The sequence below is a fragment of the Schistocerca americana genome, chromosome X (assembly GCF_021461395.2).
Source record: "Schistocerca americana isolate TAMUIC-IGC-003095 chromosome X, iqSchAmer2.1, whole genome shotgun sequence".
Lineage (NCBI taxonomy): Eukaryota > Metazoa > Arthropoda > Insecta > Orthoptera > Acrididae > Schistocerca > Schistocerca americana.
In genome coordinates, this window is record NC_060130.1 from 749,481,587 (window position 1) to 749,506,797 (window position 25,211).

The 25,211-nt window shown below is 41.2% G+C and overlaps 1 protein-coding gene across 1 annotated transcript in view; it reads left to right on the forward strand.

Annotated features, from left to right (window-relative positions):
* Positions 1–5,978: 5,978 nt before the first annotated feature.
* Positions 5,979–25,211, forward strand: part of LOC124555343 (protein DENND6B) — a 221,829-nt gene continuing 202,596 nt past the window's right edge. The window contains exon 1 of the mRNA XM_047129224.1: positions 5,979–6,348. Coding sequence (XP_046985180.1) covers positions 6,181–6,348 — 168 coding nt within the window. The 5' untranslated portion in view covers positions 5,979–6,180. The remainder of the gene's footprint in view (positions 6,349–25,211) is intronic.

The following is a 25,211-nucleotide window of genomic DNA, read 5'->3' on the forward strand; positions in this document are numbered from 1 at the left end:
GACAGCTGAAGAGGGTCGTAATGTGTAATAGGCAGACATTTATCCAGAACATCACACAGGACATCCGAACTGCATCAGGATCCACTGTCAGCACTATGAAGGTTAGGAGGGGGGTGAGAAAACTTGGGTTTCATGGTCGAGCAGCTGCTCATAAGCCACACATCACGCCAGTAATGCCAAGCAACGCCTCACTTGGTGTAAGGAGCATAAACATTGGACGATTGAACAATGTAAAAACGGTGTGTGGACTAACGAATCACGGTACACAACGTGGTATGGGCATGGCAAATGCCCAGTGTACATCATCTGGCAGCATGGGTAGTACCAACAGTAAAATTCGGAGGCGGTGGTGTTATGGTGTGATCGTGTTTTTCATGGAGGTGGCTTGCACCTCTTGTTATTTCGCGTGGCCCTATCACAGCACAGGCCTACATTGATGTTTTAAGCACCTTCTTGCTTCCCACTGTTGAAGAGCAACTCGGGGATGGTGATTGCATCTTTCAACACGATCAAGCACCTATTCATAATGCACGGCCTGTGTTGGAGTGGTTACACGACAATAACATCCGTGTAATGGACTGGTCTGCACAGAGTCCTGACCTGAATCCTGCAGAACATCTTTGGGATTTCTGTGGAATGCCGACTTCGTGCCAGATCTCAGCGACCGACATCGATACCCCTCCTCAGTGCAGCACTCCATAAAGAATGGGTTGGCATTCCCCAAGAAACCTTCGAGCACCTGACTGAACGTATGCAGTGGAAGCTGTGATCAAGGCCAATGGTTGGCCAACACCATACTGAATTCCAGCATTACCAATGTAGGGCGCCACGAACCTTTAAATCATTTTCAGCCATGGATACTTTTGATCACATAGTTTACATACAAATGAAGGCAAGTCTTTTGTGGCTACGCTCCTTTCGAAGATGTACTTCAGCTTTCTCAAGGCATCAATAGATGTCTCTGTTGTCAAGGTCTCGTCGTGACTGCAGCAGCCGTCCTAGCAGACGAATTAAAGAAGCAGCTCTTTATTATGTTCCTTTATTATGTTCAGTTGGTTCATTAATTGCAAATTTGGAAACTGTTGCTCTCTTTGCTTTCTGTAAAGGTGAGAATCTGCGCAGTTCACACTCGTTATTTATATAGTGATATGTAATACGAAAAGTGCTTAAGAAGCCTTCCCAATGCTAAATTAATGTGCTGTTTCCGTGAAGTGTGTTGTAATCTGTGCGAAAAGTTACACCTATTAGTTAATTTTCTTTCTTTGAAAGTGATACAGTGTCAACTACACACTCGTTATTTACATAGCGGTATGTAGGACAAAGAAAGTTTCGCCACTGCTGAAGAAATTTCGTGGTTATGTGAAGTATGTTCTAATTTCCACAAAAGAATACAATTCATTGCCACAAAGATAAACTTTTTCTTTTGGTCTTGAAAGTAACGAGAAAGAACACCAGCAGGCACATGTCTATAACAATACCAGAATATATTTCGTCTGCAAGTGTGCTTTATTTGAAGACGGTCTCGTTTGGAAAATAAGTCTTCTAACTAGATTGAAATTAATTTTTATTCTTTATATGCAGCTGACAGTGAGACTGTCAAATTTTAATTCTCTCTGACATGTGTCAGCCTTTTTTAAGTTTTTTGTTCTGGCTGGTTGTTTCTTTTAACCAGATAATCAACGTGTTTTGAATATTCACCAACACATCCTTGTTTCATGCTTAATGTGTAAAATATTGACAATGGGAAGCTCTTATATAACTGTAGATGATTAATAAAATTATTGCCGATGAGAGGACATGAACCAAAATCACCTCTGTAATTCTACCTAATCATTTACTACTGAGGACTTTTATTCGTTACACCAAAGCGGCAACTTATTAAGTACGACATTGTCCTGTGTTGTACATCTCCCAAAACCTTTAAGCGCCAAAACTCATTACCTGACAGTTAATGTCCACAAATCGTACTTTTCGAGGGATCCGCTAGTGTTTTGGAACAGGATTTATTTATATGAAGTAGGTTACAATGCGAGCGTAATGAAACTAAATAAACCCTCACTCAGATGCTTCAGTCAAAGTATATCTCTGAAAGGAGCGCAGCCACAGTATCTATTGTAAAAACAGATACATAATTAAAGGCATTCGTTGTCTGAATGCTCTTAAATTTTACCAACATCAACCAGTTTTTCATGTATGACTGTTCTTTACAAAAAAAATCTGATTCCAACAAACTACTTAATTATTTTTTTTAAATAAGGCTAATATTGCACATCACGGTCTGTATTTCTGCGCTTATTGGAATTAGTTACCCTAACTTGAATACAATGAAAGTAAATCGGTCTTAATTTAGTCCCTACTAAAGTTATTAATTTCCGTAACAGACAACAAGCGAAATCTGGTTTACAATAACAACAGTGTTTACGAAGTATAATAATCGTAGATATTCAATACAACGAGAAGGAGCTAAAATGTATAACAGAGCTCGTCTGAATCGAATCAGTAACATTTACATCACTCAGAATATAATAATTTCCTTTGCTAATCTACTGCTAGTAAAACAAAGAAAACAATCACAGTGCAGAAGGCGGCACATCGCTGCAGAGTGGTTATCCTTGATGTATTTTACCTTGTCCAAGACACTAACGATTTATGCATGATGTTCCCCTGTTACTGTGGCTCATTTTAAATGTTATTAATCGATCAATCTTCGTCTATCACCTTTTGCATAAAGCCCCTACATTTTAAGTCACATTACTGAACCATACTTCAGATCTGAAGACGTTGGTGATTTGCAATACCTTAACAACAATTTTTTGCAACATAAGCCCTACACTAGGCTGTGGATTATACTGGCAGCAATACCATCGTCAAGATGTTTGATGTCTTTTGCCTTTTAGAATTTAGATGTCGCCTTTGTTTGTTACAGTGCTTACAAAGTATGTTTAACATGATAGAAAAGGAGCCTCTGACCACAGGAGCCTTTGTCACATGTTACCCTAAAGTTGTACACACAACGCATGCATGCATTAATTCACAGATATCCACTGGATTTAAAGTGGAAATAAAATAAATTGTGAGTGGTAAGAGTATACTTATAGTTTCAAACAATAACATACAAATTAAAAAGACACAGAACACATAAAGAATAAGAGCGAGGTTGGCGACTAAAAGTTAACTATAGCTGCTGTCCCGCCCCACCCCTCTTTGCACGTATGCTAATGCTAACTTCCTGAGATACCTTGATGGCGACGTTCCATTCCGCTGAAGGTTTGTGTGACTGCAGCCTTTTGGATCAAAATGAAAAAAAGAATATATATTTCGTGGCCAAACTATAGTGCAAGTACTTCCAAACTGCGCTTTTGTCCTTCTAGAACAAATTTCACTTTATGAGAAAATTGTACTACTTCTTCATGACTACATGGAATTATTCAAGCTATACGTGCTGCTTTATGGCATATAATCCGCAAGATATTTTGGGTATTTTCAGAGTGACATCGATGGTAATTTCTTTTAAGGATTTGTTTAATGCTCTCTTTTTCTGAGCTTCGTTAGAAAACATTCTGTTTTATAGTAAAGCAACAGCAAAAATAAACTGTTTTCGCCTTCAACTTTTTAGTAAATTTTCTGCTATAGAATCAGAGAACTTAGTCGCTGTCTAACATAACAGTCGCGACACTCACTGCTGTAAAAGTTGTTACCGTTTGACAGAGGAAGTGACACTAGCGCTCCAAGCGGCGAGTAAGGTGAATGTCAGACGCGCCGTAAGCATCCATTTCCTACGTAATTTACAAAATATTTGAGTTATCTTTTTGCCGGCAAGGGTTTGTATAGTATCAGAAGGCAAATATGTTTCTAAGAATGATTCTAAAATAAGCGCAAGTATGGACAAAAGCCATGAATCGAGTGGCAAGCTACAAGACATTTGTGAAGAAAAACTTGGGACGTTGGATAGAATTGCAGCTTACCACGTTGATATCAAAAGAATATAAACACACGGATTCACACGTAAGAAGCACAGACATGTACCTCTACAAGGAAAAGTCATCGACAGCTCATTTATCGTCTGTAGCCCTACCGTGTTTGACATTGTCGCCTGTTGCCAGAATACGACCTTCAGCTTTATATTATTCTAAGTGGCACAAGCAACTACCAGATAGTGGGAGAAATATGTTGAAACATTATAATGAACTGATTACATTACATTTCACGCAAAACCAAATATTTGAATCATTTTGAAACAATCTGTCAGTGAACAAGGTGCTAACAAAATGATGTCATCACACGAAGGAAGCAAGGAAAATTAAGTGACTAACAACAGAAGTGAATGAAATACACACCAAACATTACGCTTTTGTAAGACACGAATAACTGTACTTAATCTAACCACTTCATCGTCAAAGCAGGTCAGTGTTAACGATTCACACGAATCTGGCACTGATACATGAAGAGTTGAACTGGCTGCTTATGTGCGATAGGACTGTTTTACAGCTTTAGATGGATTGTCGAATGTTTGTGGCAGTTTCCTCTTCAGCGTCAGTTGAGGTGGCTTATTTGGGATGTCAAACAGTGTTGTTTACTGCATTCTACACGAGTTTATTATTGTCTGCGTTCATGAACTGGGTTTGTTCGAAATGTAGCGAACAAAACCTAATATTATTATACATGTAAACTGGTTCTTTTTTCATAAGGTATTATTGTCTGCTATTAACTATCCTTTTCCTGCTCCTAAAACGAAATATTGATCATTAATACACATGTAGTTTGCAAGTGAATCCTGACGATACAGTTTAGTAACATGATGGTATATACCATTCCCCGAACCACGAGGGGAATCGAAATGCAATAAAGGAAAAAAAAAAAATCAGTATTTCCGGTGATACGTGAAGAATACTCAAGTCCACAGATTCCGTATTACACAAAGAGAAATTTAACTAGGTCACAGTCTAACATAAAAGTCGTGACACTTCGCCTCGATTTTGTTGCCTACCGCGCCAGCAGCGCCCCAAGCGACCGGTAACTTAAACTGTGAGTTTGTTATATTCTTATCCTGTTTTTTAAATCTTCTGTAGGGTGTGGAGCGTACTATTACGCTGCTGCCAGCCCGCTCCCGCTCCGGAGGGGAATCGAAATGCAATAAAGGAAAAAAAATTCAGTATTTCCGATGATACGTGAAGAATACTCAAGTCCACAGATTCCGTATTACACAAAGAGAAATTTAACTAGGTCACAGTCTAACATAAAAGTCGCGACACTTCGCCTCGAATTTGTTGCCTACCGCGCCAGCAGCGCCCCAAGCGACCGGTAACTTAAACTGTGAGTTCGGCGCGATTGAGAAAGCGAATAGTGGTTGTTTATTTTGATTTCTACAATGGTTTTAACAAGCGGGAGCGTTTGTAGCGCAATAAATTGCAGCAACAGCAGGAAGAAGATACCACAGCTGTCTCTTTTAGTATATACCATCATGTTACTAAACTGTATCGTCAGGATTCACTTGCAAACTACATGTGTATTAATCGATAAAACGGTGACTCTTTTTAAAAATACTGTAAAATGGCGGAAAGTTGTGGAAGTTGAAATATAAACACACGGGGCTGACGATGCGAATGAAGGCATACAGTAAGTAAACAGGCACAATTAAAAAACTCGGCGACAGTCTGGTTTCTGTTCGCAAGAGTTAAAAAAAACACCTAGCGACAGTTAGGTGTCTGTTCGCAACACGGAAAGGGGACGCACAACACTGAACACTCACTTAAAACTGCACTATAGAGGAAACACGGTGGCAGATGGTGGAGGTGGGGCGGGGGGTGGGGGTGGAATACAGAAATGTAACAAATATAAACAGTACCTTGTTTTTACTTTATACGATAGTAATACGTCAGCATTCGATAAGGTTGTTGTTTTCGATCTTCACAGGTGCCGTTGCCTCGACCAAGACAATAGGTCGAAATGTTATCGATACCGTAGTGTTTTGGTGCACGGTGCAGCGATGAAAGTAACTGTTGACCGCGTAAGATGCTCGTATAACAGTAGTAGGCGTATTTCACGCAGCATTCTTATAACGACAAGCTATATGCTGGTGTTGCCGTGGTAGTGGTGAGTGAAGTATGTGACAGTGTGTGTGTGTGCGATCTAGATCGGGAACGATGAGTGGATGAAAAGTGTTTTATAAAAAAGTGCAGCATGGCTGAAGAAAATTTTATAAAAGATAATGACGTTCCACAACTAGAGGAATATGACACTGGACGCACAACTCCAGCTGCAGCTGTGTTGCCCTGGGACAGATTCTCGCGATGGATTCATTGTATATGTGTTGTTACATTCGATTTGGAACTGGGACAAGCATTAGAGGTGAGATATTTTCCAACTATATTTTCACTGTCTTCTTTAATATTATTATCCCGATCTGAGGAAATAATATCGTTTTACATATGATTTGCTTCCTTTGTGCATTGTGGAGCCTTTTCTGGAGTGTTGTTGCCCTTTATTATTATTATTATTATTATTATTATTTTGAAAACGAGTGAATGTATGCGGATCAGCTGTTTACAGAAATACATTGCCTTGAGGGCGGGAATATTTATACAACGAATTTATAATAGGCCAAGAACAGTGAATGAAATTCGAAGTTAAAAGTGGTCATGTAATTCATGTGCTTTACGACTGAGATAATAAATTTATTCTTGAAGTATGACAATTTTCATACAGGAGCTCTTCAAGAAAGCATAGGCGTTGCGATTTGATGCCACTGCCTGTACCCTCAAGAATAAATACTATTTGATTAGAAGAGAAGAATTTGGGCCTTTTTATAAGCTATTGAACTGTTGCGACGTGAACCATTCTTCATGTGAACTCCAATATTATTGAACGGTGTCTGTAAGTTTGGTTAGCACCCGCGTCTGTTTCTGCACAGATTTTTTCTGTAAAGAATTTTGTATTCGTTTCCTACAAGAAGAATTAGTCATGGTAATTCCGTAGCTTGTTAGAACTTTTGCAAGTTTCTAATTATTCACTCAGAATTCTTGTTTTAGGCACCAAATCTTTACTTCACTTTTCATATTCATTTCCTTCTGCGACGCCTTTAATCTAAATATATATATTTAGTCGAAATCGTGCCTAGTAATTAATTATGCACCTGGGCTATAGTATATATTAATAAAAAATAACTTGTCCTTCAGTATCTGTGAACCAAGCATAGTCGCTTAAGAAGTAAATGTATAAATCTTAAAGGTTTGTAATTCAGTCTGTGTGTGAAATAAATTAGTTGCTCCATAATTTGTATTCCACATTTAACTCTGAAGCCTTTAATAATTCGATCAGTGCTCAGGTTGAAGGAAGGTGTAGTAAAGCAGTTTTGATTTCAAAATACACGTCAGATTGAGGACAGTATTACTTTTTTACATATACATATGTAAGATTATAGTAGCATTGTAGGATTCCTATACAGTGGGTATCTGGTGGCAGAGTGCCATCTGTTGCCTTGGTTGTGGAAAGTCAAATTCATATATGTACTTGGTTCTGTAAGGGAAATCTTTTTTTGCTTTCTATTCATAAATGCATGTCAGATTTTAAGGTATGTTGTTTCATTCAAGTTACCTCATACTCAGTAATTATAAGAGACTTTCTCCAGGTCCAGCTAACGTGTTAGTAACTCTGTACCACTCACTTTTCATAAAAAAAGATCTCTCCTCGTCTGATTATTATTGAGTTCTTCTCGTGTCATTTGTTTGCATTATCTGGCTATTTTCCTAAAAGTTGCTGCAGAACTTTTTATCTTTCAGCTGATACACTGGCATAGTGCAAGTTGAAATAATTTGTAGGACTTAGTTGTTCCTTTCGAAATTACACTATGCCCGCCATGCAATAATAGCTGAATAATACCAGGACTTGACCTCAGGAACCAGTTGTGCAGAACATTAATACTGTTGTATTATCTTAAGTGGCAGAAGTATTTGCATATTGTTGTTGTCGTCTTTAGTCTGAATGCTGGTATGATGCAAATCTCCACACTACCCCCTCATCACACACACACACACACACACACACACACACACACACACACACACACACTCTCTCTCTCTCTCTCTCTCTCTCTCTCTCTCTCTCTCTCTCTCTCTCCCCTGACATTCTGTGTTTTATCTCATGATATTTTTTGGACTGCACATTCGTATCTTTACAAAGATATACGAATAAGGTTACACTTCACCTTTGTTCTATAACTTGTATATACTTTTCTTTTCCCTTGCCACATTGGCTCTCACTTGAACTTCATACACTTTAACATTTGTTGAGGAAGTTCTGTTGTCATGACTGAAAAACCATTGCAGAATTAGTAAAAAGTAACTGCAGACTGCTTATGAGAATTTTTTGTTTAGTCTGAAACAAAAGTGAATCAGCTGTCTTCAATAAAAACATACTCTTTCCATCAATTGTGGAACATTAATATGTTCAGAGAAATTTTACTATGTGTGAGAGGCATACAAGTGATATGGAATTGTGGTATTAATTCATGACTAAATACTGACACAGGGGCCCAGTAATTTGCACAGAATCGTACAGTGAGGGTGGGGGGAGGGGTGTAAGTGTTTGTGAGAAAGAGAATTACCCCAACATTATGCTCCCCTACACCACATCCAATGATACTTACAAACGCTTTGAGAGAAAACAATTCCCCTCTCACATTGTGCTCCCTCCCTCCCGTCTCCCCCCCCCCCCCTTCCCACTCACCTCCAACGAAACCAGTCTCCCAACATCCCCCCCCCCCCCCCCGAACCCCCTCTCCGTATTTAAATGCATACATTTGTGATAAAGAGAAATTATTCAAAACCTTTACTTCGATTAAAGATACTTTTGTCACCGGTTTCGTTTGTGGATGACAGTGTGTTTCGTTTAATGGCACTGTGCTTATGCCCTCTCTGAGAGAAAATATTATGTTATTGTATAATCGATACATTCTGTCTCAGATATGACTTTTTGCAGAATATTCTGTCCCGAGAAATCAGTAAATGTAGGTCAGTTAACCAGTTTCAATACCTTATCTCAAAGATCTTCATGTGTCTAATTTTATTATATACTGACTTCCTGTTTTGAGGATTTTAAGAGGGAACGTTTGAAAATAATACAGTAAATCCCGATGTGACACGCAGCATTGCGTAGTTGCGGTGTATAAAATATAAAAGGTTGCATTCAGAATAGCAAGATTTGCGTGATTAGGGCGTAGTGTAAGCATGGACTCATCTGAGATTACTCGGAGTGTTGCTTTTTACTCCCCAGTCTCTGAGGGGGTACCGAATTCAGGCTCGTTCACCGTGCACAGTAGTGAATAGTTCGTTCAAGTATTCTCCTCAACAGGAAAGTTATTTCACAGTGGTCGTCCAGATTGGAGCTTATCAACAGACACGACATGCCTCCAAAACATAGAAAAACATGCATAGAAAATTCGAGAAAACGCCCTATACCTCCCAATAGTGTCGCGGGAGTCATCTGGAAGTTGCGTTGCCCAGCCTCGGGGATGAACTGAGGCATGTTAGGTATAGCACGATCAACCCGTAGGTCAATTTATTGACTCCAGAACTGGCACACCCAACAAGATGTAACAGGGCCCGCAGTTAAAGTGGAATCCAACGTACAGGACGAGTTTAAATTTTTCACAGGTGCAACACACAACACTAATAGTGGTGAAAGCCACGTCTCACACCAGCTTAAAAATAGTGCGAATTGGAGTTTGAATCAGGACCTTTGAATTTGAAGTGCGAGGTAATTAGCTGAGCCATCATTTCAAGCTAAAGTTGTGTAGTTGAGATCGCTTTCATATTACTGCCTTCAAATCAAGGAATGGTATGTCATTTGGTAGAGTTTTTTTTTACTGAAACACACTGCTTTTCTGGAAGATCAGTAGATGAAGCCTTTTGTACAGTATGTGTATGGCTTCTACCACAAGTCTACTCCGAAGCAAACGAGTGCGTCGTGTTAAAGTTATTTGTGATAGGAGACTGGACCGATTCCTGTCGTCTGTAGGGAATCAAAGTAGTTACAGCCACCTTTTCACTCCCAGCTGGCCTATACGTTGCGCCTGTCGTGTAATTCTAGCGTCTAGAAACCGGCGTTTGCGTAGCATGGAAAACGTTATTGGATGTATTCCAGAACATTCTTCACGAGAGTAGTGTAGGGATTATTTCAACCTAACCTGTTGTATACATAAAATCAAAGTAAGTATTATATTCATGAAGTCTGTTAAATCACTTGTGCAACCCATTCTAGAACATTGCTGTAGTGTGTGGGACCCATATACAGATAAGAGCAGAACGAATGGTCACAGGTTTCTTGACCCGCGGGAGAAAGTCACAGAGATGTTGATAAAACTGAAGTGGCAGAGTCTTGAAGATAGGCGGGAACTGTTCCGAGGAATTCTACTAACAAAGCTTCAAGAACCAGCTTTAAATGATGGCTCTAGGAGTATACTACAACCTCTTATACATCACTCCCATAGGGTTCTTGAGGACAAGATTAGATTAATTACAGCATGCACAGATAAATTATTATACATGTAAATGAACATAGCCGAATCAGTTTAACAAAGATAGATGGAGGGCTTGTCCACTTCTGTTGTTTATAAACATATTCAAAATATTTACTTGTAATATGGATAAAAAGGGAATCAAATCACTCAGGACCGGAATTTCAATGTGACATGTGTTGTATTTCCAATGCTGTTAAGATGTAGCAGAATAAGGTTCTAGTGTGGTCCAGTATTATTAAATGAAATACGTCCTCTTAAAGACTGTGTAAAATGAAACATCTCATGAGTTTGCATCATAAACACGTCGAAATTATGTGAACTGGTTTGTTATGATGTATCTTGTGAAATTTACAGATAATTGTAGACATGATGTTCGTCACTCAGTCAGTAACATCACAATATTATTACAGAATTTGTTTCGGTAACTAATCTTTTAAATATTAACCATTAATTCTGTTGGTTCAACAGTTTTATTTGACTAGGCTAATTGCACGTAAGAGTCTCCAGAGATGAATGGAAGTATTGTATTTTGATTTATTGAATAGTAAAACTGTATTCAAATTGGCTTCTGCGAATAAATCTGTGATTCATTATTGCTAATTCCATGTCTCATTTGTACAGGACATGTATCGCTGTAAGGTTTAGTACCGAATTTACAATTCACCCAACACTGCTGTTGACTACGAATTTTCGAAAAAAATCCGAAGCAGATGGTTATGCCGAGAGAAGAGTAGTCACACTTGTTTATACTTGACAAGCGCCCACAGCCGAAATGTTGATTCTAGTGTGGGACAATTGTTTGAATGGCCCTATTCCAATACGGCACAGCCCCCAAATTACCATAGATAGCGACCCAGAGGCGTCAGACATCCCTATGACACCGGCATGAAACATGGCTCTCAGCCGTGTGGGCTGCTTCCCTGAGACGTAAATTGGTACCCGGCCAACGCCAAACTCTGCGACGATGATCAACAGGCGCCAGACAAATCCTGTGCTCTTCGGGAAGGAGAACCCGAAGCTACTGATCCAAGTCCCATTCCAGGTGTCCTCTTGCCCACCTTCATCGCGCACCACGGTGCTTGCGGGTTTCTGCTGTTCTTAATGTACGCATAAATGTCAAACTGATCGTAAGGAGCCTGGTATGTACTGTCTAGGGCTACCACCGTCCAGATTTCGACGGGATTGCCTCGGAATTTTAAGTGCTTTCCAGGGAATAAAGGGACTCGGGACACTTCTATCCCGCCTTGTGCCGAATTTGCGAATCATGTGAACGAAGAGATAGAATGATGTGTGATTTCCTCCCCCAATCACAATGCATGATTCAATATACACATTTGCCTGTTAAATTAGGGATTATTGAGTAGTTAAGTTGCCAGCACGTTTCAGGTCCAGCATGAGCATTTAACAATGAGAAAGGATCAGCATTCGAAAAAGGTGTTTCGTCATTCCTGTTATGATGAGGCACAGTTCATCAAGTTTGTCTGTTCCGAAGAAGAAAGTTAAAAAATATATGACTTTCAACAAAGGCTAGTTAGAAAAAGATTTTCCCATGTGGTTCATGAACGAAAACGACTTCACAGCAAAGTGTGTGATTTATCCCTTCACTTTTTCGACAAAAATTGTAATGGTTCATTAGAAGACACAAAAACGCGTTCTGGTGCAACAGCAGTGTCGTAAAAAATAAAACAGTTACAACTTTCTTTTTGAAGCAACATTTGTCTGGAGAAGGTACAGTGCATAAGGGCGATGAAGATTGTTCAAGATTGATTTGGTAGTACATGAAGTCAAATGGGAAGCATGATACTAAGAAACTGAACATTCGCTTTCTGAATGCTATCTACGTTTTCTGCAGCATAGTTTGCCCCTGTTTGAAACTGCTGTTGAAAAAAACTGGAAAAGGGCTCAGTTATTTGTGCTGAGTTGGACACAACGGTAAAGGACCCTAAGAACAAGCGGCAAACAAGATAAATTCTTAAGAAAAAAGTTCATGAAGGCCTGCAAGGAATGCCAAAAACACAGAGGCTGAGTTTTGAAAATAATGCACAGCTATTCTTGTCACTTGGTATTGATTATTTGTCCAAAAACTATGACTTTTCTGACAATAGTGTGTTCAATCTCCTTACAAGTTTGTCGCTGACAGGCAAGATGATTTTCGCCTGCTGTTGCAGTATGTTTTAAAGGTAACCAACAAATTGAATCTCGACTTGACCGAACATCAGTTATACAATGAATTCTGTGATTTCAGGAATGCATGTGCTGGACTTGGTACAAGCAAAGCAGAAGACCAGATTTGGGTAGATTTCTTTAAGCAGCAGACCACAACTGACATCTCCCATTCTCAATTGCACAGGCTTATACATATTTTCAGTTCCTACAAGTAACTCATTTTCTGAAAGAATCTTCGGTATGATGGAGAACCTGTGGTCAGAAAAAAGAAATCTGATGTCCACGCGCTTAGTGAAAAGAGAACGTCAAACAAAAGTAAGCTTTTCGGAAAGTTATGGTGAATTTTTGAATATTCTGAGAGGGGGACGGGTACTGAAAGCAGCGAAGAGCAACACACAAAATGCATTCAAAAATACAAAACAGTGATCGTGTTACTGTTAGACACTTTTCTTCAAGATTTTTTATCTCCGTTTTTAATATGAACTTTGCATGAAACTTATAATATTGCCTGTAGAAGTTCATTCCAAAATGCATTTAATCTTTAAAAGCCATATCCATACATAATAAATAAGAATGAAAAGCAGTTTTTGTGGTAACACAATATTAAAAGTAGTTTTGATATGTTTCGAAATAGGTACGACGAATTGGTAGTATTACTTATGATATTCGCAGTGAACTATTAGTATTTTCTTCATTCTCTTTCTACATCTACATATATACTCTGCAAGCAACCTGACAGTGTGTGGCAGAGGGTACCTCTATCGGTTCTCCCTTCTGTTCCAGTCTCGTATTGTTTGTGGAAAGAAAGATTGTTGGTATGCCTCCGTGTGGGCTCTAATCTCTCTGATTTTATCCTCATGGTCTGTTCGCGAGATATACGTAGGAGGGAGCAATATACTGCTTGACTCCTCGGTGAATGTATGTTCTCGAAACTTCAACAAAAGCCCGCACCGAGCTACTGAGCGCCTCTCTTGCAGAGTCATCCACTGGAGTCTATCATCTCCGTATCGCTTTCGCGATTACTAAATGATCCTGTAACGAAGCGCGCTGCTCTCCGTTGGATCTTCTCTATCTCTTCTATGAACACTATCTGGTACGGATCCCACACCGGTGACCAATATTCAAGCAGTAGGCGAACATGCGTACTGTAACCTACTTCCTTTGTTTTCTGATTGCATTTCCTTAGGATTCTTCCAGTGAATCTCAGTCTGGCATCTACTTTATCGACGATTAATTTTATGTGGTCATTCCATTTTAGATCACATATAATGCGTACTCCTAGACAATTTATGGAATTAACTGCTGGACGGCCGGAGTGGCCGAGCGGTTCTAGGCGCTTCAGTCTGGAAACGCGCGACCGCTACGGTCGCAGGTTCGAATCCTGCCTCGGGCATGGATGCGTGTGATGTCCTTAGGTTGGTTAGGTTTAAGTAGAACTAAGTTCTAGGGGACTGATGGCCTCAGCTGTTAAGTCCCATAGTGCTCAGAGCCATTTGAACCATTTTGAATTAACTGCTTCCAGTTGCTGACCTGCTATATTGTAGCTAAATGATAAAGGATCTTTCTTTCTATGTATTCGCAGCACATTACACTTGTCTACATTGAGATTCAATTGCCATTTCCTGCACCATGCGTCAATTCGTTGCAGATTCGCCTGCATTTCAGTACAATTTTTCATTGTTACAACCTCTCGATATACTACAGCATCATCCGCAAAAAGCCTCAGTGAACTTTCGATGTTATCCACAAGGTCATTAATATACAGGGTGATTAAAAAAGAATACCACAACTTTAAAAATGTGTATTTAATGAAAGAAACATAATATAACCTTCTGTTATACATAATTACAAAGAGTATTTAAAAAGGTTTTTTTTTCACTCAAAAACAAGTTCAGAGATGTTCAATATGGCCCCCTCCAGACACTCGAGCAATATCAACCCGATACTCCAACTCGTTCCACACTCTCTGTATCATATCAGGCGTAACAGTTTGGATAGCTGCTGTTGTTTCTCGTTTCAAATCATCAATGGTGGCTGGGAGAGGTGGCCGAAACACCATATCCTTAACATACCCCCATAAGAAAAAAATCGCAGGGGGTAAGATCAGGGCTTCTTGGAGGCCAGTGATGAAGTGCTCTGTCACGGGCTGCCTGGCGGCCGATCCATCGCCTCGGGTAGTTGACGTTCAGGTAGTTACGGACAGATAAGTGCCAATGTGGTGGCGCTCCATCCTGCTGAAATATGAATTGTAATTGAATAGCTCTGCGAGTCGATTTTCCTGGGCTGCGAACAAATGCTTGCTGGATGCGTGCTACATTTTCATCACTCGTTCTCGGCCGTCCAGAACTTTTCCCTTTGCACAAACACCCATTCTCTGTAAACTGTTTATACCAACGTTTAATACACCACCTATCAGGAGATTTAACACCATACTTCGTTCGAAATGCACGCTGAACAACTGTCGTCGATTCACTTCTGCCGTACTCAATAACTCAAAAAGCTTTCTGTTGAGCGGTCGCCATCTTAGCATCAACTGACGCTGACGCCTAGTCAACAGCGCCTCAAGCGAACAAATGTACAACTAAATGAAACTTTATAGCTCCCTTAATTCGCCGACAGATAGTGCTTAGCTCTGCCTTTTGTCGTTGCAGAGTTTTAAATTCCTAAAGTTGTGGTATTCTTTTTGAATCACCCTGTATATTGTGAATAGCAACGGTCCTACGACTCTCGCCTGCGGCACACCTGAAATCACTCTTACTTCGGAAGACTTCTCTCCATTGAGAATGACATGCTGCGTTCTGTCATCTAGGAACTCTTCAATCCAATCATACAACTGGTCTGAGAATCCATATGCTCTTATTTTGTTCGTTAGACGACTGTGGGGACCTGTATCAAACGCCTTGCGGAAGTCAAGGAACACGGCATCCACCTGGGAACCCGTGTCTATGGCCCTCTGAGTCTCGTGGACGAATAGCGCGAGCTGGGTTTCACACGATCGTCTTTTTCGAAACCCATGCTAATTTCCTACAGAGTAGATTTCTAGTCTCCAGAAAAGTCATTATACTCGAACACAATACGTGTTCCAAAATTCTACAACTGATAGACTTTAGAGATATAGGTCTATAGTTCTGCACATCTGTTAGACTGCCCTTTTCCAATCTTTTGGAGCGCTACGCTCTTCTAGAGACCTACGGTAGGCCTACACCGCTGCAATAAGAGGGCAAGTTCCTTCGCGTGCTCTGTGTAAAATCGAACTGGTATCCCATCAGGTCCAGCGGCCTTTCCTCTTTCGAGTGATTTCAATTGTTTTTCTATCCCTCTGTCACCTATTTCGATATCTAGCATTTTGTCATTTGTGTGACAATCTAGAGAATGAACTACAATGCAGTCTTCCTCTGCGAAACAGCTTTGGAAAAATACATTTTGTTTTGATTCACCTACGGCTTTGACATAAGACCAAAATTTCTTAGGATTTTCTGCCAAGTCAGTTCATAGAACTTTACCTCCGAAGTCATTGGACGCCTTTCGCATAGCCCTCCTGACACTGTATTTCGCTTCGTGTAATTTTTGTTTGTCTGCAAGGCTTTGGCTATGTTTATGTTTGCTGTGAAGTTCCCTTTGCTTCCGTAGTAGTTTTCTAACCTTGATCGTGAAGGTGTCCAGTCAGGGTCTCTTGAAAGGTGGCATTCCTAAGTACTATAAGTGCCGACACAGCTCTTCCAGTTACCTCCAAAAGAACAGTGCGCAGCTCTGTTGCATTCTGCTCGTGGTAACAACAAGCCAGAATTTTTAAGTAGCAGTCCTCAGCTGGTGCCGGTGACCGCGGGCTACGACGACGAGGCACATCTTCAGTTTCCGTGTCTCACGATAAAAGTTGAAGGTTCGAATGACGCCGCTGTGGTGTGGGCAAATTCGGTGGGTAACTTCATGTGCTGGCAACTCAACTTGCCGTAACGTGACACTGTATGGCCTACGCTTGGCACAGCACTTTGACCCATGTAGACAAGCTGAACAACGTACACAAGCTGCATTGTCCCAGTTCATGAGTGGAGAGGGAGTGCAATCTACTGGGAATGCAGTTTTACTTTTGCCTCCGTTATACAGGTGGCTGCACTACATTCCGAGCTTCTCCGCAGTGTTTCATGAAGTGAGGGTATCTGACACAGTTGATGGTGATCCGTCCGTCGGATGGGAACGTTAAGCTCAGCGGCCATCTTGGTGCCATTCGAGAGAAATGAGATATCTGCCGGCATCGGATTTCACCTCTCCCTTCCATTCATCGATAACAGCACAAACCCACCACTACTCTGTACAAGCAAGGATCACTGCCACCCACGGTGTGGCCGACCGGTTCTAGGCGCTTCAGTCTGGAACTGCGCGAACGCTACTGTCGCAGGTTCGAATCCTACCTCAGGCATAGATGTGTGTGATGTCCTTAGGTTAGTTAGGTTTAAGTAGTTCTAAGTTCTAGGGGACTGATGACCTCAGATGTTGAGTCCCATAGTGCTCAGAGTCATTTGAACTGCCACCCACACGACACAGATACACGAGTGACACACAATGGCAGGTCGGTGGAAGACACTGGAAAAACACCTCCACCAGGACCTTGTCTACACTGACGATGCAAGATTCCTGCATCTACTTCCCTGCGCTCATTCTGTGGGTTTGGAACTATTTTGGCTCGATACAGGTGACTGCACGTGGCAATCTGCCGTTTTAGGAAGATTACCCCGATACAAAAAAGAAACCACATCAATTATGCCCGTCATAAGAGTGAAGCCAAAGCTTTTGTGGGCAGTTTATGTAAGTGACGTGGTGGACAACGTCAGGAGCCCATGAGACTTGACGGTGTTGGACGGGAGCGTGCACCGAGCGAGGTGGCGCCGTGGTTAGCACAGTGGACTCGCATTCGGGAAGACGACGGTTCAATCCCGCGTCTGGCCACCCTGATTTAGGTTTTCCGTGATTTCCTTAAATCGCTTCAGCCAAATGCTGGGATTGTTCTTTGACGGGGCACGGCCGACTTCCTTCCCCATCCTTCCATAATCCGATGAGACCGATGACCTCGCTGCTTGGTCTCTTCCCCCAGTTCAATCCGGGAGCGCGCTGAAAAGTAAGGCCCCTGACTTTTTAAGGTGAAAACTCTTAAAGCTTTTTAAATAAAACAAAACTTATTAACAGTCTACAGTTTAATTCTTCAACTCTACATATTTCTCAACTTAGTCACCCTGGCGACGAACGCGTCCCTCCAAACTAGTGGGCCGCGCGGTCTCGGGCGTCTTGTCACGGTCCGCGCGGCTCCCTCCGTCGGAGGTTCGAGTCCTCCCTCCGGCATGGGTGTGTGTTTTGTCCATAGTGTACGTCAATTTAAGTTAGATTAAGTAGTGTGTAAGCTTAGGGACCGATGACCTAAGCAGTTTGGTCCCACAAGATCTTACCACAAATTTACATTTTTTTTTTTACAAACGAGAGAATGAGGGGACTTTTCGTTGATACCGCCAGTGTAGAGTCTTTGACTTTGTTGAGGCAACCACAATTTCTTCTCTGCTTGCACCACTTCATCAGTATCAAAGTGAAGTCCTCGAAAATGTTCTTTAAGTTCTGGAAACAGATAAAAACCGGATGCGGCGAAGTCCGGGCTGTGAGGAGGATAATCGATGACAGTGAACCCTAGGCGTCGGATTGTTGCAGATCTTGCAGCGCTTGTATGTGCTCTGGCACTGTCATGCTGAAGGAGAGGGAGTTCCATCTTTGGACGAACTCTTCGAATTCGAAACTCGATTACGGCACGTTGTTTCTCAGCACCGACATAGTTACGTTACACACACCACATTACACACTAAGCTTAGGAGACCTCTAGGGGCAGAGGACCGCAAATACGTAAACATGAAGAAAATATACAATGTCAAAAATTTTCAAGAGTTTTCGCAAAAAATTGGTGGTATTACTTTTCAACACGCTCTCGTAATGGTAGGAAACAGCAGCAAAGTGTCGGAAGACCTGCAGAATATGACGTTTGGGGACGTCGAACGCCTCGCCGTATGCCTCGATTTAAAGAAAGCATCACACATATAAATAAACTGTCTTTCAAATAGTGCAACCCCAGCACCTCACCCTATGTTTTAGACACTGCAGCCTAGATGTAGTCTACTCACTACTACCGCTATCAATTTATCTGTTAAAAAGAGCAATGCTTAAAATGAATGGCGCAATGGTCGTAGCAGTGGATTCGTATTCTGAAGGAACATGTTTCAAATCCCTGTTGAGCCATTCAGACGTATATATACCTAAATGAGTTCTTAATTTCGGCCGGACCGGCGTTCAGGCACCTCCCAGGGATTTTTTTTATTCACTGAAAGAAGTCGGCACGGGAGATTGAAAATAGTACACGTGTATTAAATCGCAGCGTAATACAACTCAGTGAGTAGGATACAAATAACATTTAAAGCATTTAACTTCATGTCTCATGTCGCATCCTGCTTTGTTTTTCCTAACTCATCAGGAAACCGGAATTGTACGTGACTCCCGATGGGCCATGAATATCTTAATTCATCTTTAAATGCTTTATTAATTAATACTGGTCACCCGTTCACCGAGCAGATTCTATGCATCTGCTTGAACGCTGCAACTGGCAGCAGTTGAAAGCATGAAAGTCACGAAGACTACCGACTTGTACCGATATTTATCGATCAGAACTAGGGAGCAAAGTGACACAGCTACGGGGACAGATTGCAGCCCTGTTGTTTACATTAAATCTCGTGGTTTTATCGTTTTGATTCAAGGAATTGTGTTATAAAAACCTGAGTTTCGAAACAATATTTGGTAACAAATGATTTCTCACTGCAAGTGTTATTACAAGTTTAAAAAAATCGAAACTATTGATTTCTTTGACCGGAACGGGGTTGAAATTTTAGAAATTAAGTGCTGCCTAAAGTCGCTTTAGATCAACTCAGTAATCCGTTAGCAGGCCCGGGCCGTTTATTTCCAAATCATTGTCCAATAATACGCTTTTCGCGTATTTTGCCTATTATTTTCTTTCTATTTAGGCGAGATCTTATACGGTCTACAGTGAAGACCTTGATGCTGGGGAGATGGGCTCACACAGAAGACCGGCCGTCGTGGCAGAGCGGTTCTAGGCGCTTCAGTCTGGAACCGCGCGCCTGCTACGGTCGCAGTTTCGAATCCTGCCTCGGGCCTGGATGTGTGTGATGTCCTTAGGTTAGTTAGGTTTCAGTAGTTCTAAGTTCTAGGGACCTGATGACCTCAGATGTTAAGTCCCATAGTGCTTAGCCATTTCAACCACACAGAAGAAATTAGCATATGACTTCGAGATATGTTTATTGTATGTTGGTCGCACCATTGTCATTACTTTATGTAAATCAACTAAAGAATAAGTTGTAGAGCTCTCAGAAGCAGTTATCCACACATTAAACGCTACACAAGACTTCTCACCGCTGCCGATAACGGGAAAATAAAGACACACAAAGTGATACACGACGAATTAGATTTTCACTTAGAGTGGAGTAACCACATATAAAATTTCCGAATCTTTGCAGGGGAACACCAGTGTCGCCACATGCAGGATCATGTCGCCAAAATGTAATGAGAATAAAATTCCTAAAACTTTAGTAAAGTCTCATTGCTGCCACCCATCTGCAAACACGAAAGCATTCTATACGCAACATGTGCTAGGAAGCTATATATTCGCACTAGGTGTATGAACTTTTGTATCTGCCTAAGAACGTAGTAAGGAGACTGTAGTTTGATATAGTGGCTTACATTTTGCATATAATTTTTAAAACAGTGAAGTATTGGATTTTATTAATCGTAAAAGATAATAACATCTAGCCACAGATTTGAATAATCGTGACTGGAATAAATCACTCCGGACAAGTATCTAGGATCAATTAATGCCAGGCTATCCAATCAAACGGTTAGTGATTAGAAGTAAAGTGTTATGCATCAGGTCCTTGACTGGAAACTAATAAATTGCAAAACACTGTTGGACAAAAACAGTGAATCAGAGTAGTCAGAAAAAAAAAATTAATATCACCCTTGGTTAGGGTGATATAAGTATACAGTTGAAGTTCCCAACTAATATGTCTACTTCATTGACAAAAAGCTGGAGTTTTGTCATCGGCATCAGTACTTATTTTTTATAAAATACCTAGTTTAGTCGGTTTATATGCCTCTGCTTGGAAGTGACTAGTTGCTGTTTATTTACCGTCTTGTTTAGGTAATGCTTTTTCGTCTCTCTAATTGTTTGCATATTTTGAGAGCGTTAATAAAGTGTCATCTGACATGCTAATGTCGTTTCAAGCTGTCAAAGCACCATTTACCTGACCCAACTTGAGTCAGCGTCCGTTGCGAATAGTCATTAGTGCTCCAGTCGCTTGTTCTCGATTGAGCGATACCCAGAGCTGCCATAATTATATTGTATCTACCCACAGCTCGGGTTGGTAGTTTATTACTTGTTGTATAGTTCAAATGGCTCTGGGCACTATGGGACTTATCATCGGAGGTTATCAGTCCACTAGAACTTAGAACTACTTAAACCTAACTAACCTAAGGACATCACACACATGCATGCCCGAGGCAGGATTCGAACCTGCGCCCGTCGCAGCCGCGCAGTTCCGGACTGAAACGCCTAGAACCGCTCGGCCACCACGACTGGCTGTTGTATAGTTGACCCGGTCGGTTCACACTCTCGTGAGAGTGTGGTAGCACGGTTATCCCTCTACCCTCCAAAACTAGGTTTGAGATCTTGCATATTCCTGCGGGTTCACTTGATGCAGTACGGGACGCATCATCTGTTCTAGGCCCAAGGCCAATCTGCCTACAAGGTTGGGTTGTTTGGGTGGAAGAGACCAAACAGTGAGGTCATTGGTCTCATCGGACTAGGCAAGGACGGGGAAGGAAGTTGGCCGCGCCCTTTCAAACGAACCAACCCGGCATTTGCGTGGAGCTATTTCGGGAAATCACAGAAAACCTAAATCGGGATGGCCGGACATGGGACTGAACCTTCGTCCTCCCGAATGCGAATCCAGTGTGCTAATCACTGCGCCACCTGGCTCGGTAATCTGCCTACAGCACAGAGGATGAATTGGACGATTATTGGGATCTCCAGATTTAGGCGAGTTATGGGGATCGCCAGGGAAATACCTGGCAAGTTGTGACCGTGATACATGAAGTATCCTTAGTTACACACCGAATGGCGCTTGCTGAGTAGAGATGTAGTTTTAGATATTCGCATAGACTTCTTCACCTCAAGCTATTAGTTCGTAATGGTTCATAATCTATTACACCCTCCGTTTGTGGTTGAATGGTACTGACTGCTTGAGTGCTCTGAAAGGCATGTTGTCGAGCTGCCTTACCCTTTACGTTTCTGCTCTCGATTGTTTCGGTGCAAGAAAGAAGTACTGTACGCTGTATTCAAATGGCTCTGAGCACTATGGGACTTAACTTCTAAGGCCATCAGTCCTCTAGAACTTAGAACTACTTAAACCTAACTAACCTAAGGACATCACACACATCCATGCCCGAGGCAGGATTCGAACCTGCGACGTACGCTGTATTGCGATGAAACTTTCCACACACCAGGAAATATGAGAAAGACAATACGGGGCGAGATATTTGTTGAAGGAAGGCCATGATTTTGCCCTCTGCGTCTCCCAGCGCGTAACAACAATTTTGGATTTGGAACATTTGGTATTTGTAATGGTGTAGACAGATCACGGGAAAACGCACCGCACCAGTAAGCCTGCCATTAGTTCAATCTCACCGCCTGCCTGTATACATAATGAGACCACAGTCGTATGCGGGCGTCGCTGTAACGCGAGGTAAGCGAGCGACCTGTCGCCAGTCTGCAGGACATTCACTGCGTTCCTGCGTCCTATTTTGCACGGGGCGCGAAACTATGCTACTCAAAGCTACATTACTGCATACAATCGTGATTTTAAAAAAAGACACTAAATTGGTGGTATTAAATACACATGAACTCTGCATGGCACCGGAAGGCGCTGACGTGTGTCTAGAAATTCCTGGAAAAAAAATATGACTATGACTGAAGCAGAAGAAATGAATTAAAATTTGTGCTACAGCCGGGACTCGAACCCGGGTCTTCTAGTTAAGTAGGCAGAAATGCTAACCATTACGCCACGACAGCACTATCGTCAACATTGCTGCAAGAAGTATCCAAATCGAGTGCCCTCCCCACTACAAATTTTAGTTCATATCTTCAGGTTATTTTCCCCTTACACTGCCACTACTGCCAGGGCTCTCCGGCACTGGAATAGCACCCCAGCGTTGGACGTAATGGTTAGCATTTCTGCCTAGTAAACAAGACACCCGTGTTCGAGTCCCGGGTGTAGCACAAATTTTAATTCATTTCTTCTGCCTCAGTCATTATCATAGATAAAGAAGACACTTAAATGTCTCAGGGAAAAATTTAATTATAAAAAATATGCGTGTGCGACAGGATTAGATGACGCTATACAGTACTTGTTTGCGTAATGTAAAACATGAAAGTGCCAAATCGGCTATAAATGTTGTGTTCATTGAGCCTATACTGCAGTACCTTGTGAACGAATTAGTGTTACCTACAAATCTCATGTAGGAGTTTTTGTATGTACTGGTATGACAGAATTTTTGCTGCCGGGCACGTACACGAAGTTGGCTAACTCATACCGCAGCCATTTTCTGGGCGAAAAATATCCTTCGTGGATGCATAGAGTTAATGGAGAATATGAACCATAAGACATAATATTGGATATAAGCAAATTCAAACACGTCTCCTCGTCTGTGCCACCACATGCTGTTGCTGATTATGATGATGGCGAATATATGGCATTTCTTTTGTGTATAAGATTATGAATTCCAAAAAAGTTTCCCATTTATATTCAGATGTTCAAATCTGAATGATTATAAGACAATCGTGTGTTAGTAAAACTGTGTGTTTTGTTGCAGTTAAAGAGGGAATATGGTTTCCGTATCCGACGTACTGGCGTTATTTGATAAATTATTCATATTACAAATGGCTCTGAGCACTATGCGACTTAACTTCTGAGGTCATCAGTCGCCTAGAACTTAGAACTACTTAAACCTAACTAACCTAAGGACATCACACACATCCATGCCCGAGGCAGGATTCGAACCTGCGACCGTAGCGGTCGCTCGGTTCCAGACTGTAGCGCCTAGAACCCCTCGGCCACTCCGGCCGGCTATTCACATTACCTTCCATGTCTTTCTAAATGGCAATTTCATATCTAAAATTCTGTACGTCTAATAAAAAAATGTTTAGTGGCAGACCATTACTACGTTCCAAGAAGAAATCGATTGTTAATATTTCACCCCCCCCCCCTCTCTCTCTCTCTCTCTCTCTCTCTCTCTCTCTCTCTCTCTCTCTCTCTCTCTCTCACCCAATCTCTCTCTCTGTTACATTTTAAAAAAGTAAAATGAATGCATTTGCTAGTTGAGATGTATCTTATTTACCGAACAGATTTTTAGCCATTTATCATACAAGTGTGTTGTAACATGTATGCTGAACACAGCACTGTTATACTGTTGTGTCTGTACAGTCAGAGGCCACGTGTCCTTTGTCAACTGAAATAAAACGTAGTTTGAATGTGTGCACTTCAGTATGTAACCATCGCGTGCGTACCAAATCGTTACAAATGTTATTGTGTATGCGTGGTTACAGAAGTTTATTCAGATGTCTGTCTGGTTGTGGTTTTGTAGCGAATCTATACAGTTTCCGAATTAAAATAAGAATGCGTCAGACTAGTGCGCTTTTTTTAGTTTCTTGCTGACTTTCCACCTGGAGTCGTTTTCATATCAAGTGAGGAACTGCGTTATACATCCGAATTAAAATCAAAAGGTTAGTTCAGTCTCTACATGCCGGTCTCACGGATCCGACGAAATTATTTGTAGAAATAAAATGACACTGTCATGTAAAGCATACAGTGAGTCCAAAAAGTATTCGTCTACCTGTATATCTTTAAAAAATCTGTGGTACATGAAAGAAGCGAATACAAAATCTTAGTAACCTTAGTAATTCATACTCATTGAAAAACAAAGAAGAAAATACATTGGCGATAACAAGATTAACAAAATAGAAAATTTCGTACAAAAGCTACTTCATAAAGTATTCGTTCACTCATGTCTTTTGACATTTAGAGCCTAAAACAATCGTTCAAATCACAAAAATTGCTATTTTGTGGAGTTTCCATTTGCAGTTATTAGTGGCTGCAGTTGTCTGGGCATAGAGTTGACGAAGTTTGCTGTCACAGAGGATGGAATTTTGTCTCATTCTTCGTGAAGAGCTTGTTTTTAGTCTGTCTTGTTAGAAGTTTGTCTTTTTGTGATGATCGCTTCCAGCACTTTCCAAAGTTATTCAATGGGATTGATATCTGGGCTCTGAGGAGGGATACTTAGTTGTTTCGGTATGTTGTATAGGAGCCACATCATCGTATTTAAAGCCGTATGCTTCGGGTCATTGTCCTCTTAAAAGACGTAATGCCCTCGGGGACCT